The following is a 12,810-nucleotide window of genomic DNA, read 5'->3' on the forward strand; positions in this document are numbered from 1 at the left end:
GCCACTTCATTATTCTATTCTTAGCCACTTCATTATTCTATTATTGTGACTCTTGTTACAGGATAGGATGTCCTTCTTGCTGGCCAGTGTCACAGACGGCAAGAGTGAGCGGTTTTACAGGGATATTTCTCCCTCCTGTGGCCACATTAGGAACTGACACATTGTGTTGGAGGAACGCCGTCACCATTTAGATAAAGACAAATCTGACGTTCACACTGACTAATAGAGACATTATTTCACAGTTAATTTAAAGCTGTGTGGAAATACATGGTATCTGATGTCAGGTGTTTTGGAGATAGGCTATCATATTGAAAGTCTGCTGTGTCTGCTGGAACATGGAAAATGTGTGGGAGACTCCCAGTGGTGAACCCTGTCCATTTATGCCACACGCACACAGACATTCATCAGAACTCTGTGGCTTTAACATCCAGAGAGGATGAGAATGAGTGACTGGCTGTCACTTGTATATTCACAATGAAGTCTAACAAGGAAAGAGACCTCAGAGATGGTTTAGTTCAAATTATAACTTGGTTTAAATGGTTAGATTTCATAGTGTTACAAATGTTTACTACATATAATTTGTATGTCTAAAAGCAGTGCTTTATTTGGTGGGTGGCCCAGTAACATGAAGGAAGACCCTGAGTTCTATAGGCTAGTTAAATGTTTTTGTTTGTTTGTTTCATTTTGACTGTTTTGACATCATGCCATCTTTTCACAACCAAATGTACAGTTACACCCAATAAAGTGAAAAGACTGTCCGTTTGTAATATGCTAATTATTTGGTTTATGCCTAACATAACCAAATCCTGTAGGCTATTTAAAGAAGCGGTGGTGTAGCATTTCAACTAGCGGGTTCACTAGTAATACTTTTATATTATTTTTTTAATTTTGTGTTTGTTTAATCTGTTTTATATTTATTTTTAAATGCAGTGGTTTTGCAATGCTATCTTACAATTGTTATATTCAAAATATTAAAATAAAAATTCAGGAGAACAAACTTACACACATCAGTTTAATTTATAAAAAATAAGCCTACAAAATCCATGATCCACACATTTTCCATTGTGATGAAAAATTACAAAAAGAAAATCAGCATGTCATAAAAAACTATAAAAGCTATTTTCTACCAGTTAAACAACAGCATGAAAGGTTAAAAATAGGACGAAGTAAATCTCTAAAACCTGCTTTTTCCACATAATTTTTTGCAGTTTTTAACAGAATTTTTAACAGTTCTCAGCACTCAAGTACCTCTTTAGCTCAGTTGAAATTCCTCCACGTGTGTAGGCCTCGGTAGGGCAATGCAGAGTCTTTCACCCGGGCTACTCCAGGTCCGCACTTAAGGTGCTCCGTTCATGGAGTGTAAAAATAGTTTCAGAAGACCTCTCTAATTTTTTGAATGGATGTGCCACTATCACCTCTGGTGTGTAGCCAGTTCCACTAATTGCAGTGGAAGCTAATTGTTGCAGTGGACGCTCCGCGAACAGAATGCTTCAGTTACGTGCCTGGTGCAACCTGCCTGTTTGAGGGGCAGATAGAGCGACAGGGGCAAGCTGGGGTAAAGTGAAGAAGGGTAGAAGCAGGAGGAGCTCCAGGGAACCAGTAAGCCATCATGGAGCACAGTTTGCCCGAGATGAGGCAGCAGCCAGCTGGGGCTACTCTGAGGAGAGGAGGGGAGGGATTGTGGAGGGATAACCTGCCACTGGGGCGGAAAGGCCTTTTGGAGTGTGGTTGGGGCAGTCTCTTCTCCCACTGAGACGTCATCGCTGGAAGAGACCTGAGCTGCTTTGTCTGGTTTTGACGACGCCTCTGCCGAAGTATGGCTGAGGTTGGTGGGCTTGAAGATGAACTCTGGAGGAGGAACACAGGCCGCGCTCTGGGGGTGGACAAAGGAGGGGAGCAGCGGAGACGACCCCGAGAAGTCGTCCGGAGCCCTCTGATACACACTCAAAGGGCTCTGAGACAGGGCCAGGCAAGAGACCTTCCCGACTGACCTGCTTCTCGGCCCCTCCAGCAGGGGCACACAGCTGCCCTTGAAGCCCCAGAGAGTGGACGGTGGCTGGCTCATAAGCGGGTGTCCTTGGACTGGCACTGGGCACTGTATGGCGGTGGGCGGCGGGAAGGGGCGCGTGAGGTCCGGCTCCCTGCCCTGGTGCGGGTGGCACTGCAGGCTGAAGACCTCGGCACGCAGCTGGGCGTTCTCCTCGCTCAGGGCCAGCAGCTGGCCCTCCAGCATCATGTCGTTGAGGCGCCGCTTCTCGCGCGAGCGCTTGGCCGCCTCGTTGTTCTTGCGGCGTTTGTCCCAGTACAGGGCGTCCTTCTTGCTGGCCGGCGTCATCTCCCGCTTGCGTCGCGGGTTTGGCACCAGGTGGCTCTTGAAGGGCTGCAGTCTCAGCAGCCGTCGGGACAGGAGTGATGGGCCCGGTAAGGAGACGAGACTCTTAGGAACAGGCGACTCTTCACCACCATCCCAGCTCCTCTCCACAGCGGACGATGGCGAAGACCTGCTTGCCAGGAGACTAGTGCTGCTCAGTGGAGTACACATGGGCCTAGTTATAAGCGTAGGAAATAAATGGTCAAAACAAATACTCAAGGTCAGAGAAAGGATGACATTTTGGAGGAAGTAAGTGTGGGTGCATGGGTGTGTGTGTGTGTTTGGGGGGGGGGGTTACGGTTTCAGCACAAGTACTAATGAGAATCAAACTTTGATGCCAGTGATAAGGACACATTTGTAATGAAGAAGTACAAATATGGAACATATGTTGGTTGAGGTGTTAAGTTTTGTGGTGTTCTGGGCCCTTCCTGCAGCTAAAGAAAGTGCAACACATATGCAGAGACCCAAACACTGACAAATACAACTCCTTCATTCTGCATAAGGCTAATGGACACTGAATGATTGTATATGTCTACACCTTGCCAGATCAAATTATGTTAATTTAATTAAGGGAAAAGCATTAATCGAAAATAGAAAAAAAAAATTGCTTGCCAATCAAAAAATTATTGAATCTTATTGTAAGAGACCAGAGAAGTATTAAACACATCAGGCCTTGCAGTTGTTTTAGACAATGAAATTGCTGTAACTTCAAAGACAACATGTGTATTTAGTCTATATTAAAGTGGACGTAAAAGTAGCAGCCTGTAATTTTGGAGAACTCAAGCTGAATGTTTTAGATTAGGGATGTGTACCGTAGCCTACCTGTATGGCGCTGTCTTGTGGCACAGTGCTGAAGAGCAAAGTTGAAGTCGTGAAGGGTATATTCGCTCCTGTCACACACGCGAGAAAGATAACAAAACACTTTCTCAGTCGCATTTATATCAAGCATTGCATCTGGGATCTCTCTCTCTCTCTCTGTGTTTCTCTCTTTCCCTCTCTCTCTCTATTCTGTATCTTGAACGTGGGTAACCGCCCTCTTAATGCAAAGTGGTTGAAATCCGGAAATCCAGAACATGCGAAACAACTTGACTTGCGACGTGGGTCAAGTAACTATTGCAAATAGTCCATTCTCGCGTGAGTCAGTGAAATATTACATAGGCTACTGTATGTACAGTAAGGCTACATCGGTATAGCAGTACCAACTCCTTCCTAGAGTAGTGTAAGCGTCTTTCAGGCGTTCTTATCCATACATGCAAAAGCATCGACAAAGCCTCAGGTAAACGTTAATCGTCAGCACAACGCAGACTTTCTAAAACGATTCTATGGAGAACATTACTATTCAGTCAGGTGTTGGGACAGGTGTTCTACATAGGTCTATTGTGAATGGCAGGTGTAGCCTATGTGTTGTGCCGAGTAGGCTGCTTAATGCATAATAGCCATAAACTTCTTTTGTCTTAAAAAAATATCACACAAGAGCAGAGGTTGTATGAGGCCCTAGTCTACACACCTACAGAAATGCATAACTAGTGGTCTGAGTTGCATCGAAAAGGAGGCCAAGATGTCAACAGGTTGTGAAAACTAGCGGATGTGGTGGTGGCGGCGGTGAGGGGGTGTCCAAGTTGTGAGAGGGGGCTGCTGCATTTGGGGAGAGGGGAGAACTGTGAAGGAGCTGATGCACCCGTCGGTATTCACCTGTGACTCATCCTCTGCGCAGTTCTTTGATATCCGTCAGTGACTCATCACAGCCATACACAGCTCCACGGAATTCAGAGGACGTCTTGTTTACCTCCCCGCTCCTCGCAATCTGGGCTGGCTCGCTCTACCTTGAGCCAAGTTTTTGCGCCTCGTACTCATCACCACAAGAACAATTAGTGTGGGAATAAACATTGGGCGTTTTTCACCGACTGGGTTTCACTTTTACGGTGCATGCATGGTTTTGAATAGAGAAACATCGCATAACAGTAGCTAGTGAAGCAGCAGCCAAGAAGTTCTCATGTAACATGCCAGAATATGTATTACCAGAACAGCAGCTACTGGTCATAGGTACCTGAATTGTTTTGGTTTTTCATCAGTTTACTGTAAAGCGTTGCGTGGCACGTTTGATCCTGCTGACGAACCACTTCCTGCCTTTGAGCTGACATACATACACTCTTCCCGTGATGACCTTGTTTTAAAGGTATTATTTTTTATTCGTTATGGTATTTTTCTTTTTTCCAGTTGTTGACTGCAACTGCAGAAGAGTGCAAGGTCACGTTGATTGTGCATCCTTGTATAGGCTCGTGTTGTATTGGCGAGTAATCTACACCAATGCAACAATATGCCACTTTTTTTTTTGTGTTGAGTTATGTGTTATGCACCTAGTATTGGTATCAGTCAAATTAATTTTCATATGATATACAGTGGCCATGCAATGGACAGAAATATAGTTCTCCCCAGTGACAATATAGGATAGCCTATGCACTATGTAGTTCTGTGTTCAGGCTGAAACTGATATGTAGGTTATAGTGCTTGGAAGGTTTTTCATGGCCTTTAGGAAGTTTACTCACTAGATTTTGGCCAAATCTTTCTGCTGCTTGAAACCTAGTTGGTTGAAATTGAGAGCCATTGTTTGGAACCCATCATGGGCCCTAATTTCAATGGGCAAAGTCTTAAGACAAGGTAATTTAATAATTAGGCAAAATCAATTTACTAATAAAATTAAGTGCAAACATTGATGAGCCAGCTCCCACATGCTACAGTACACAGTAAGTACACTTCATGCACAAGACACTTAGTTTGCACATTGCCTGCCATTTAAATTAGAACCTTCTGTATGTCTTATGTCCTTAGGCTACTGAGATAAACTACGCTGTTATCATTACTTATACAATGTTGAAATCAATGAATAACTACACTGAAGTGACAGGTGTTTTCATTTCCAGGATCTCTCAGCACAATGATGCCGTTGATGGGGCATCCATCACCTGCAGACGTGGTGAGTGTCACACTTAGCCAAACAAACACTGCAACTCTGTCTGATCAACTGCAAACCCTGCAGAGTGGAGGCACAGCATGCAAGCCTTACACCTTTACCCCACTCTCGCCAGCCACCCCCTCGCGCCCACCCACGTTATTCCCAGCATAACTCTTTCAGTTGAGTCATACACACATGGGGGCGTGCATTAACCTCAATATTACTGCCACCAACCCACTGTAATTGCCTTATCTAAATACCGTAGATACACAATACATACATCATGTACACAATACACAATCATGTTGCCCTTTGAACAAAACCATTTCTGCTTCATGAAACATTGGGAATTGTTTGACAATGAGAAATGTGTGAATTGGTGGTTGGTATATATATATGTTTCTAAATATATTTAGATACATATGTTTATGTTTCTTTTTTTTTCAGATACCCCACAAAGGGGCAACATTTGTTCCGCAGCCCAGACCTGGCTGTAAACTGCTTTTACAGGCAGCACCTTTGGGAGAAAAAGGCCCCTGTGTTCTGTACAGAGCTCCTAGAAGGTAAAGCTTTAAAGTAAAATTTGAGCACATCATATACACTGTGAGCTGACTTTACTAAAACAATGTACTAATGTGTGGCCTGCAGCTTAATTCAGAAAACACTGATGGAGATCATTATGGAGAAAAATGTTGCCCACCCCTGAGATAGCCTATTTGAGTGATGATTTGTGGTGTAGTATTGTGACTGAAAGAAAGAAATTAGCTTATTTTCCATCTACCCCACAGTTAGATAAGAGGATACACACCATTCTCTTCTCTCTGTGTGCCATAACCCAATCTGACACACTTATAGCCTTTTGCCATTAGCTTCCTTTTAGCTATAGGCTAGCTGTAGGCTAACTGGTGTAACCCACTTCCAGTAAATTATGCTAAGCTAGGCTTACAGTATCACTGGGTATATAATAACTGGGTTATTGCACACACAGAGAAGGAAGGGTATATATCATCTTATCTAACTTTCGGGTAGACGGCAAATAAGCAAATTTCCCCAAAAGTTGGTTTGTTCCTTTAAAATATAAATACAGTAGGCTAATATAAATAATATTTAAAACATTTATCATGATATAACATATAATTATGATGGGCTCATCACAGACTCCATCTTCTGTAGTCATTACTGCAGATTTTATTTTGAAACAGAGCCCAGCAGAATAATTTGCTGAAGATATGCCTCTGATAATGGTGTTGGTTTGTAGCTGATTGTGGTGTATGTTTTTAGGGCACTGGGGCACACTAAACCACATAGCCTATACTGGTAAAGTACATTTCATGACAGGCCTGTTGTTCTACCTGACCATAATAAAACATAATGTAAGGTAATGTATGACATAGTGTAATAGGTTTAGCGTTTAGCTCTACAGTAACTACTTGTACAAGTGTACAAAACACTAAGACACCCCCCCCCCACATCTGTCCTCTGTCTGTCAAACACAGTTGCATTTTCAGGTCTGAACAAAACCGTTAAGGAGTTCTTCTGGTCCGAACCACTCTGGTTCGGCCATAGTTGCTCCACGACGGAACAAGTCCAGACCTAACTTCCCAACCTCAAATGTTGTGGGTGGGGCTAAGTTTGGCTGGCATCCAGGCTACCTAATTGCAGGCAGCTTCATCATTTCCAACTCCTGTCTCTTTCATGCTCAACAGATAGAAAATATTTTGTTCCACAGGCTAGCTCTTTAACTCAACACAGAAGTGGGCTGTGGTGTAATGGACCATTGGTCATGACACTGGCTCTTGGGCCCTACCATGCCAACCCACATTCAGAGAGACAGTTACGGGCTGTATTAACCTCCATTGCACAATCTGTTTAAGTATTTCTGTGTTTTAAGCCTTAATTTCTAGTATTTATTTAATACATATATCACTGAACCCAACATACTCTAACTCCTTATTCTTTGTGGTCATGTACAGCAGAAATTCTGGCCCTTCCAAACATCAGAATCACCACAATAGGTGCAAGGGCCTTCTCCGACACTGCACCCAAACCATGGGACTCACCTCACTCCACATCCTTTGACTCCCACAATTTAAAACTGCTCTTAAACCCTTCCAACCAGCATTAAAACCTGCTCATTTAATGTTTTATTAATGTCAGTGTACGTTTTACTGATTTTGTTTTTATCTGTCAGGCAACCTTGGGTGACCTGAAAGGTGCCGTGAAATATTGAAAATGTAGTATCTATTTATCTCCTGATCTCTTTTTCCTCTGGTCAGTTTGTTCTACCTTCATAACCCCCTGCGCTTTGCTTTGGATTTCCAGTTTAACAGTCCCAGCAGCTTAGCTCCAGCCTGTCCCCATCACAGCGACCGCCACCTCCACCTGACTTTCTATAGCGAGTGAAGGTAGGAAATGTGGTATGGTGAAGATGAGGTTTTTGCCTGGTAAGCGGTCTGCAGTTTAACTGTCATGGTTTAACTGTCGCGGAAAAGTCCAGGCCAAGCCGGTTTGGTTGGTCACATTGTTCAGAAGGCCAGGGACTATAAGCCACGAATATCACGCATGCTGTGCAAAACCACCCCGGCGCTAGGCTCAAATTTATAAATAGATGCCCTGCTTGGTTGTTTTCACACACAGGTGTCAACCGCTTACCCAAAACAAATGGACACACAAAGAGATGTGCATACCCATATGTACACACACACACACACACACACAGACATACCCACACACACACTTTCCCCCCTCGATCACACAAACCGTTACCAGCTGTGAACTTGCATGAAGTTGCTTTGGAAAAAAAGCACTGAGATTGACACTTGATAAGAGTCACACTTGCAGATCAAGCTCACACTGCTGTTGAGAACTGAACAACATTCATTTTTTAAGTCTTTCATTTTCTGAAAAGCTGCAGTTCTCTTGTTTTGCCACTAGATGGGACAATTGTGAAATAGAACACTAAGAGATGTGTTGTGATGCTTTATAACAAAGGAGGTTACAGAATTTAAACATACAAAAACACAGATCGAAATCAGGCCACGCTTGTGTGAGGTGAAATCTAGGTTTCCATGTACAGTGTGTGGTGAATCTTGTGGTTATTGCTCTATGTCCAATTGAAGTGTGAGATTTATTCCACTTTGGTTCATTGTAAATGTAGCATTTCTATAGTTTTGTACTGCACCACTGAAACAGAAAAATATGAAAAAACTGGAAAAATATAGAATGAAGACACTTCTGTCATTCAAAAAGGAAAAAAGGGAAATCTGTGAACAAATCCTGAATGGAAAGGCTGAACTACAGCACATTGTATTGATATAGCGCTTTATCTGGATACCCAAAGCACTTGTGAAATAGTGAGAAAGATAGAGTGGGGGAGGAAAGTGAGAGAGCGAGTGAGTGAGAGAGTGACACACAAAAAGGGAAAAAGAGAGAGAGAGAGAGGCCAGAAAGTTGCAAAACAACAGGGACAGAGAGGCCACGTGAGGAAGATAGCAAGTGAGGTGAAATCAGATCTGTGTGCTGAATGGCTGAGATCCAAGGATTTAAAAAACAGTGCAGACAATGATGCAGTGTTCCCCACCTAAATGCATACTTACATCCCAAAGACACACACACACACTCACTCACACACACACACACACACACACACAGACCGTCTGTCGCTAGTGACGTGTGTCTATAGCAGCAGTGAAGCTGTGTGCCTAATGATGACCTGTTTCCACTGGAGAGTGATCCAGTGTGTGTTAACACACTAATAGGCCATGCTGGCTTGGGAGAGCAGACTCCCAGGAGTGATTGCCACCTTGGCGGTGACAGGAGAGACAGACTGATTGAGAGTCTTGGGACCAAAGGTGTTTGTGTCCTCAGAAAATGAACCCATTTGACACCAAAGGGCTTCCTCTATTCATCTCTCTCTCTCTCTCTTTCTCTCTCTCTTCTTTCTCTCCTTTCTCTCTCTCCACCCCATGGAATCACATGTATCCAATTGTTTTGAATGGGGTATGAGAGAAAAAGGGTAAGGGAGTGACGATAATGGATCACTTGTTTCACATGCATGCAAATTAGCAGGTGTGCCTGTGTTTCGTCAGTGCTCTGTCCTCAGGTAGATAGCTCATGGGCTTTAATACATAACCCAGGACTTTCAGAGCAAAAGGATACAGGAGTTGGATTCGGCTCCAGCGGACATGGTAAGTTACCCGAACCACAGGCATGTTAGGCATTATAGAGGCAGTGTAGTATGTGTGCCCTGACTTTGATGGGAATTAGTGGGCAAATCTGAACTGTAGAACAAGCTACAAACAACAGCTAGAACACGAGCGATCCAATGAAATTGGACCAAACATTTCCCAAGGGGGAACAGAAACCAGATAGATAGATAGATAGATACTTTATTGATCCCCAGACAACACATACACATTCTTTAACAGCAGAATATACTAAATATACTAAAATACAAATTATACTAACTAACACTTAATCTAAATCAATTCTAAAAACAGTATCCACATAGTGGTGATTAATCAATCAGAGGCGCTTGCATTGACTGAGCCTGTGATTCTCTGTGCATAGTAAGGTAAGGTAAGGTGCTCTGTGTGAATGAGTGTCATGGTGATAGTGGTCGTGGTGATAGTGCAAATGATTAAGTCCAACAGTGCAACAATGCAGAAATAAAGTCTATCTATATATTTAACTATTTTAAGAAAAGGTATAAGTGTGGCCACAGTTCGGCTGTGGCATGGGGGGAGGGGTTATGCATATGTGCTAATGTGCTAATATAGCATGCAAACAGTGAGGCAGAAAGACAGTGGTAAAAGTGGCTAGTGGACAGACAGTATCCAAACATGGAGGGGGTGACAACAATAGTGCTGTGGAGTGGGTGACACTCATTGTCCAAGATGTTGATCAGTTTGTTCAGGGTCCTTTTGTCAGATAGTGAAGTGATGCACTCCAGTTCAGCTCCCACTACAGAGCCAGCTTTCCTTACCAGCCTGTCAATTCGCCCCACATCCTTCTTCCTTGTGCTTCCTCCCTAGCATACTACTGCATAGAAGAGGACGCTGGCAACAACAGACTGGTAGAACATCCTGAGGAGCTTGCTGCACACATTGAAGGACCGCAGCCTCCTCAGGAAGTACAGCCTGCTCTGCCCTTTCTTGTAGAGTGCATCAGTGTTGGCTGACCAGTCCAGTTTATTGTCCCGGTGGAGACCCAGATACTTGTAGGTGCTTACCACCTCCACATTGACCCCATCAATGTGGACTGGTAGCAGAGTGGGCTTAGACCTGCGGAAATCCACCACCATCTCCTTGGTCTTTGAAGTGTTGAGTTGAAGATGATTGAGAGGGGCTGTTTACACGAAACCGCCGGGTGAATTTTCTCTTACCGCTTTCAACGACACCGGCAAGAAAAAACCTCGCGTGTACACACAGAGGTGTAACCGGCTAAATGTGCTGTAGTGCATATGCCAGACCAGTCGATGGCGCCGCTGTGCAGAAGCTTCACGATAATTTCGCATGAATCGCGTAGAAGAAAACATTGTTGAAACCAGAGAATGTCTAATAAGGGCTCTGGTTAAGCAGTCGCATGAAATAAGGAGACTACAGACAATTCGGTTTTCAATTCAAGTTCATTTTCAAAAGGTATGTGACTGCTATGTGAAATTTCAAATGATTAGCCTACGCATTGCATTAGGTCTGAGCACCACTGGAGAAAACTAGCCTGGCCTCGGCCTGCCTACGTACTTCCGGTCGATTTCTTCTCCCTACAGTACTCCGTCTGGAATAGGTTGATTCCATAGAGTGGTGAAGTCCCGTCCCTTCCGTTTGCCTCAATGGGACCTATCTTTCAAAAAAATTTGAACGGCAGTCTATGGCGAAAAAGAAATAATTTTCTGGTCCCGGTTGACTTGTGCCTTGAATTACCCATATGATGTTTGTCAATTTTAAAGACAATTTTTCATGTAAAGACATTTGCAGTTTGTAACTATTGAATTACAACATTGTGAAAGATCGTAATTCCAACGACTACAAACCCATCAGTCGCGCTAGTGACGTTAGCTTATTCACAGCCACTACAGGCTACACCAACAAAGTTCTCAATGCTGGAGTTCATGTGTAGAGACACTGATGATACTTCGATCAAAGTTTCATGTTGTGTCGAGCCTTCATAGTGTTGGAAAAATAGCGATTTTGACGCGATTGTATCAAAACAGTAGTAGCCCTATAGGAATCCCATTCAAAAGGTAATTTCACCCGAAAACAACAACGCATACAAGCTTAAAGGAACCATATGTAAGATTGTGGCCAAAACTGGTACTGTAATCACTTTCAAAATACTGAAGAGTGGTGTATACCCTCCCGCCTGACTCGAGGTTGCACACGCGGATGGCAAAACACTACTGACTTCGTGATTAGTAGATAGCTGGAGGGTGGCGCATCAGGCCAAAACACAACATGACATGACAAAACACAACATCAACAACAGTTAAGGGCTGCAACTTCACTTTTTAAATGACAATATCCTGGCTGGACTACTGTTGTCAGTGATATAAGTATTTGAAATGAACATGATTTCTTAATGTCTAGTGACATATCAGGGCCATTTTATGATTAATTGAAATATTTTTCTTACATACGGTTCCTTTAAAAGTGGCGCTTTTGACGTACTTATGCATTTATATGAAAGTTTGACTTAGGTACATTCACAAAACACTATATGATGCATTTTGGCGAGAGTTACGCAGATGAAACGTGTGATTGTTTGCTGATAAGATGCACCCGTGCTTGTTATGGGCGTGCTGCAGTGAAACTTCTCTGTATGACGAAACGCCGGTTGTTAGTGATTGGTTCAAAGCGGTTCAAAGGAACTCCAATGATTTGAAACCTCAAACTGTGCCCTCCCACCCGGAAATAAACGTACACCTATGGATCTAGGCCAGACTCTCTGCGAAGTCAGAGAGTCTGGTTTCCAGGCTAGGAGAAAACGCTAACATGCAGTAATGTTTAACTAAGTTAAGCTAACGTGTGATTTTAATATGATAAATAAATGGTTTGGTTTGTTTTGACAAGCAGCATGTCAGGTCGAGTGCCGGCTTTGCACCTACAGGCGTCTACACAGCGAAAGTTAGCCGGCGGTTTCAAAAGTTCCCACTTCGGAAGCCGGTTTCAAAAGCTATCGGTTTCAGTCTCCTAAACTGCCGGCGTCGTGTACACGCAAGGAGTAACCGTTTCACAAAACCTCACCGGTTTCACAAAAACCGGCGTCGTGTAAACGCCACCTGAGTTTGCACCATTGCACAAAGTCCTCCACCAGGCTCCTGTACTCCTCCTCCTGCCCGTTCCTGATACACCCCACAATTGCAGTATCATCAGAAAACCTCTGCATGTGGCATGACTCGGTGTTGTAGCAGAAGTCAGATGTGTACAGGGTGAACAGGACTGGAGAGAGCAGAGTTCCCTGTGGTGCTCCGGTGCTGCTGATCACAGTG

General features: G+C 43.6%; 1 protein-coding gene and 1 long non-coding RNA gene across 2 annotated transcripts; one reads left to right on the plus strand and one right to left on the minus strand.

Moving 5' to 3' along the window:
• Positions 1-998: 998 nt before the first annotated feature.
• Positions 999-3,682, minus strand: LOC143115005 (uncharacterized). Its single transcript, XM_076276846.1, has 2 exons — positions 3,194-3,682; positions 999-2,546 (listed from the first exon to the last, which is right to left on the minus strand). Exon 2 carries the CDS (start codon positions 2,540-2,542, stop codon positions 1,454-1,456), a length of 1,089 nt encoding a protein of 362 aa, XP_076132961.1. The 5' UTR covers positions 2,543-2,546; positions 3,194-3,682; the 3' UTR covers positions 999-1,453.
• A 528-nt stretch (positions 3,683-4,210) lies between these two features.
• LOC143115017 (uncharacterized) lies at positions 4,211-5,885 on the plus strand. The gene is made up of 3 exons (XR_012985024.1): positions 4,211-4,547; positions 5,293-5,345; positions 5,772-5,885. It is a non-coding gene; the product is annotated as an uncharacterized LOC143115017 (long non-coding RNA).
• The last annotated feature ends 6,925 nt before the right edge of the window (positions 5,886-12,810 follow it).

The sequence above is a fragment of the Alosa pseudoharengus genome, unplaced genomic scaffold, assembly GCF_046254945.1.
Source record: "Alosa pseudoharengus isolate Yale_2024_CS ecotype anadromous, Long Island Sound unplaced genomic scaffold, YU_APseudo_1.1 YU_APseudo_1.1_scf_11, whole genome shotgun sequence".
Classification (NCBI taxonomy): domain Eukaryota; kingdom Metazoa; phylum Chordata; class Actinopteri; order Clupeiformes; family Clupeidae; genus Alosa; species Alosa pseudoharengus.

Coding starts and splice junctions, on each gene's coding strand:
- LOC143115005 (XM_076276846.1), bottom strand. CDS start 2,542: ATGTGTACTCCACTGAGCAGCACTAGTCTCCTGGCAAGCAGGTCTTCG.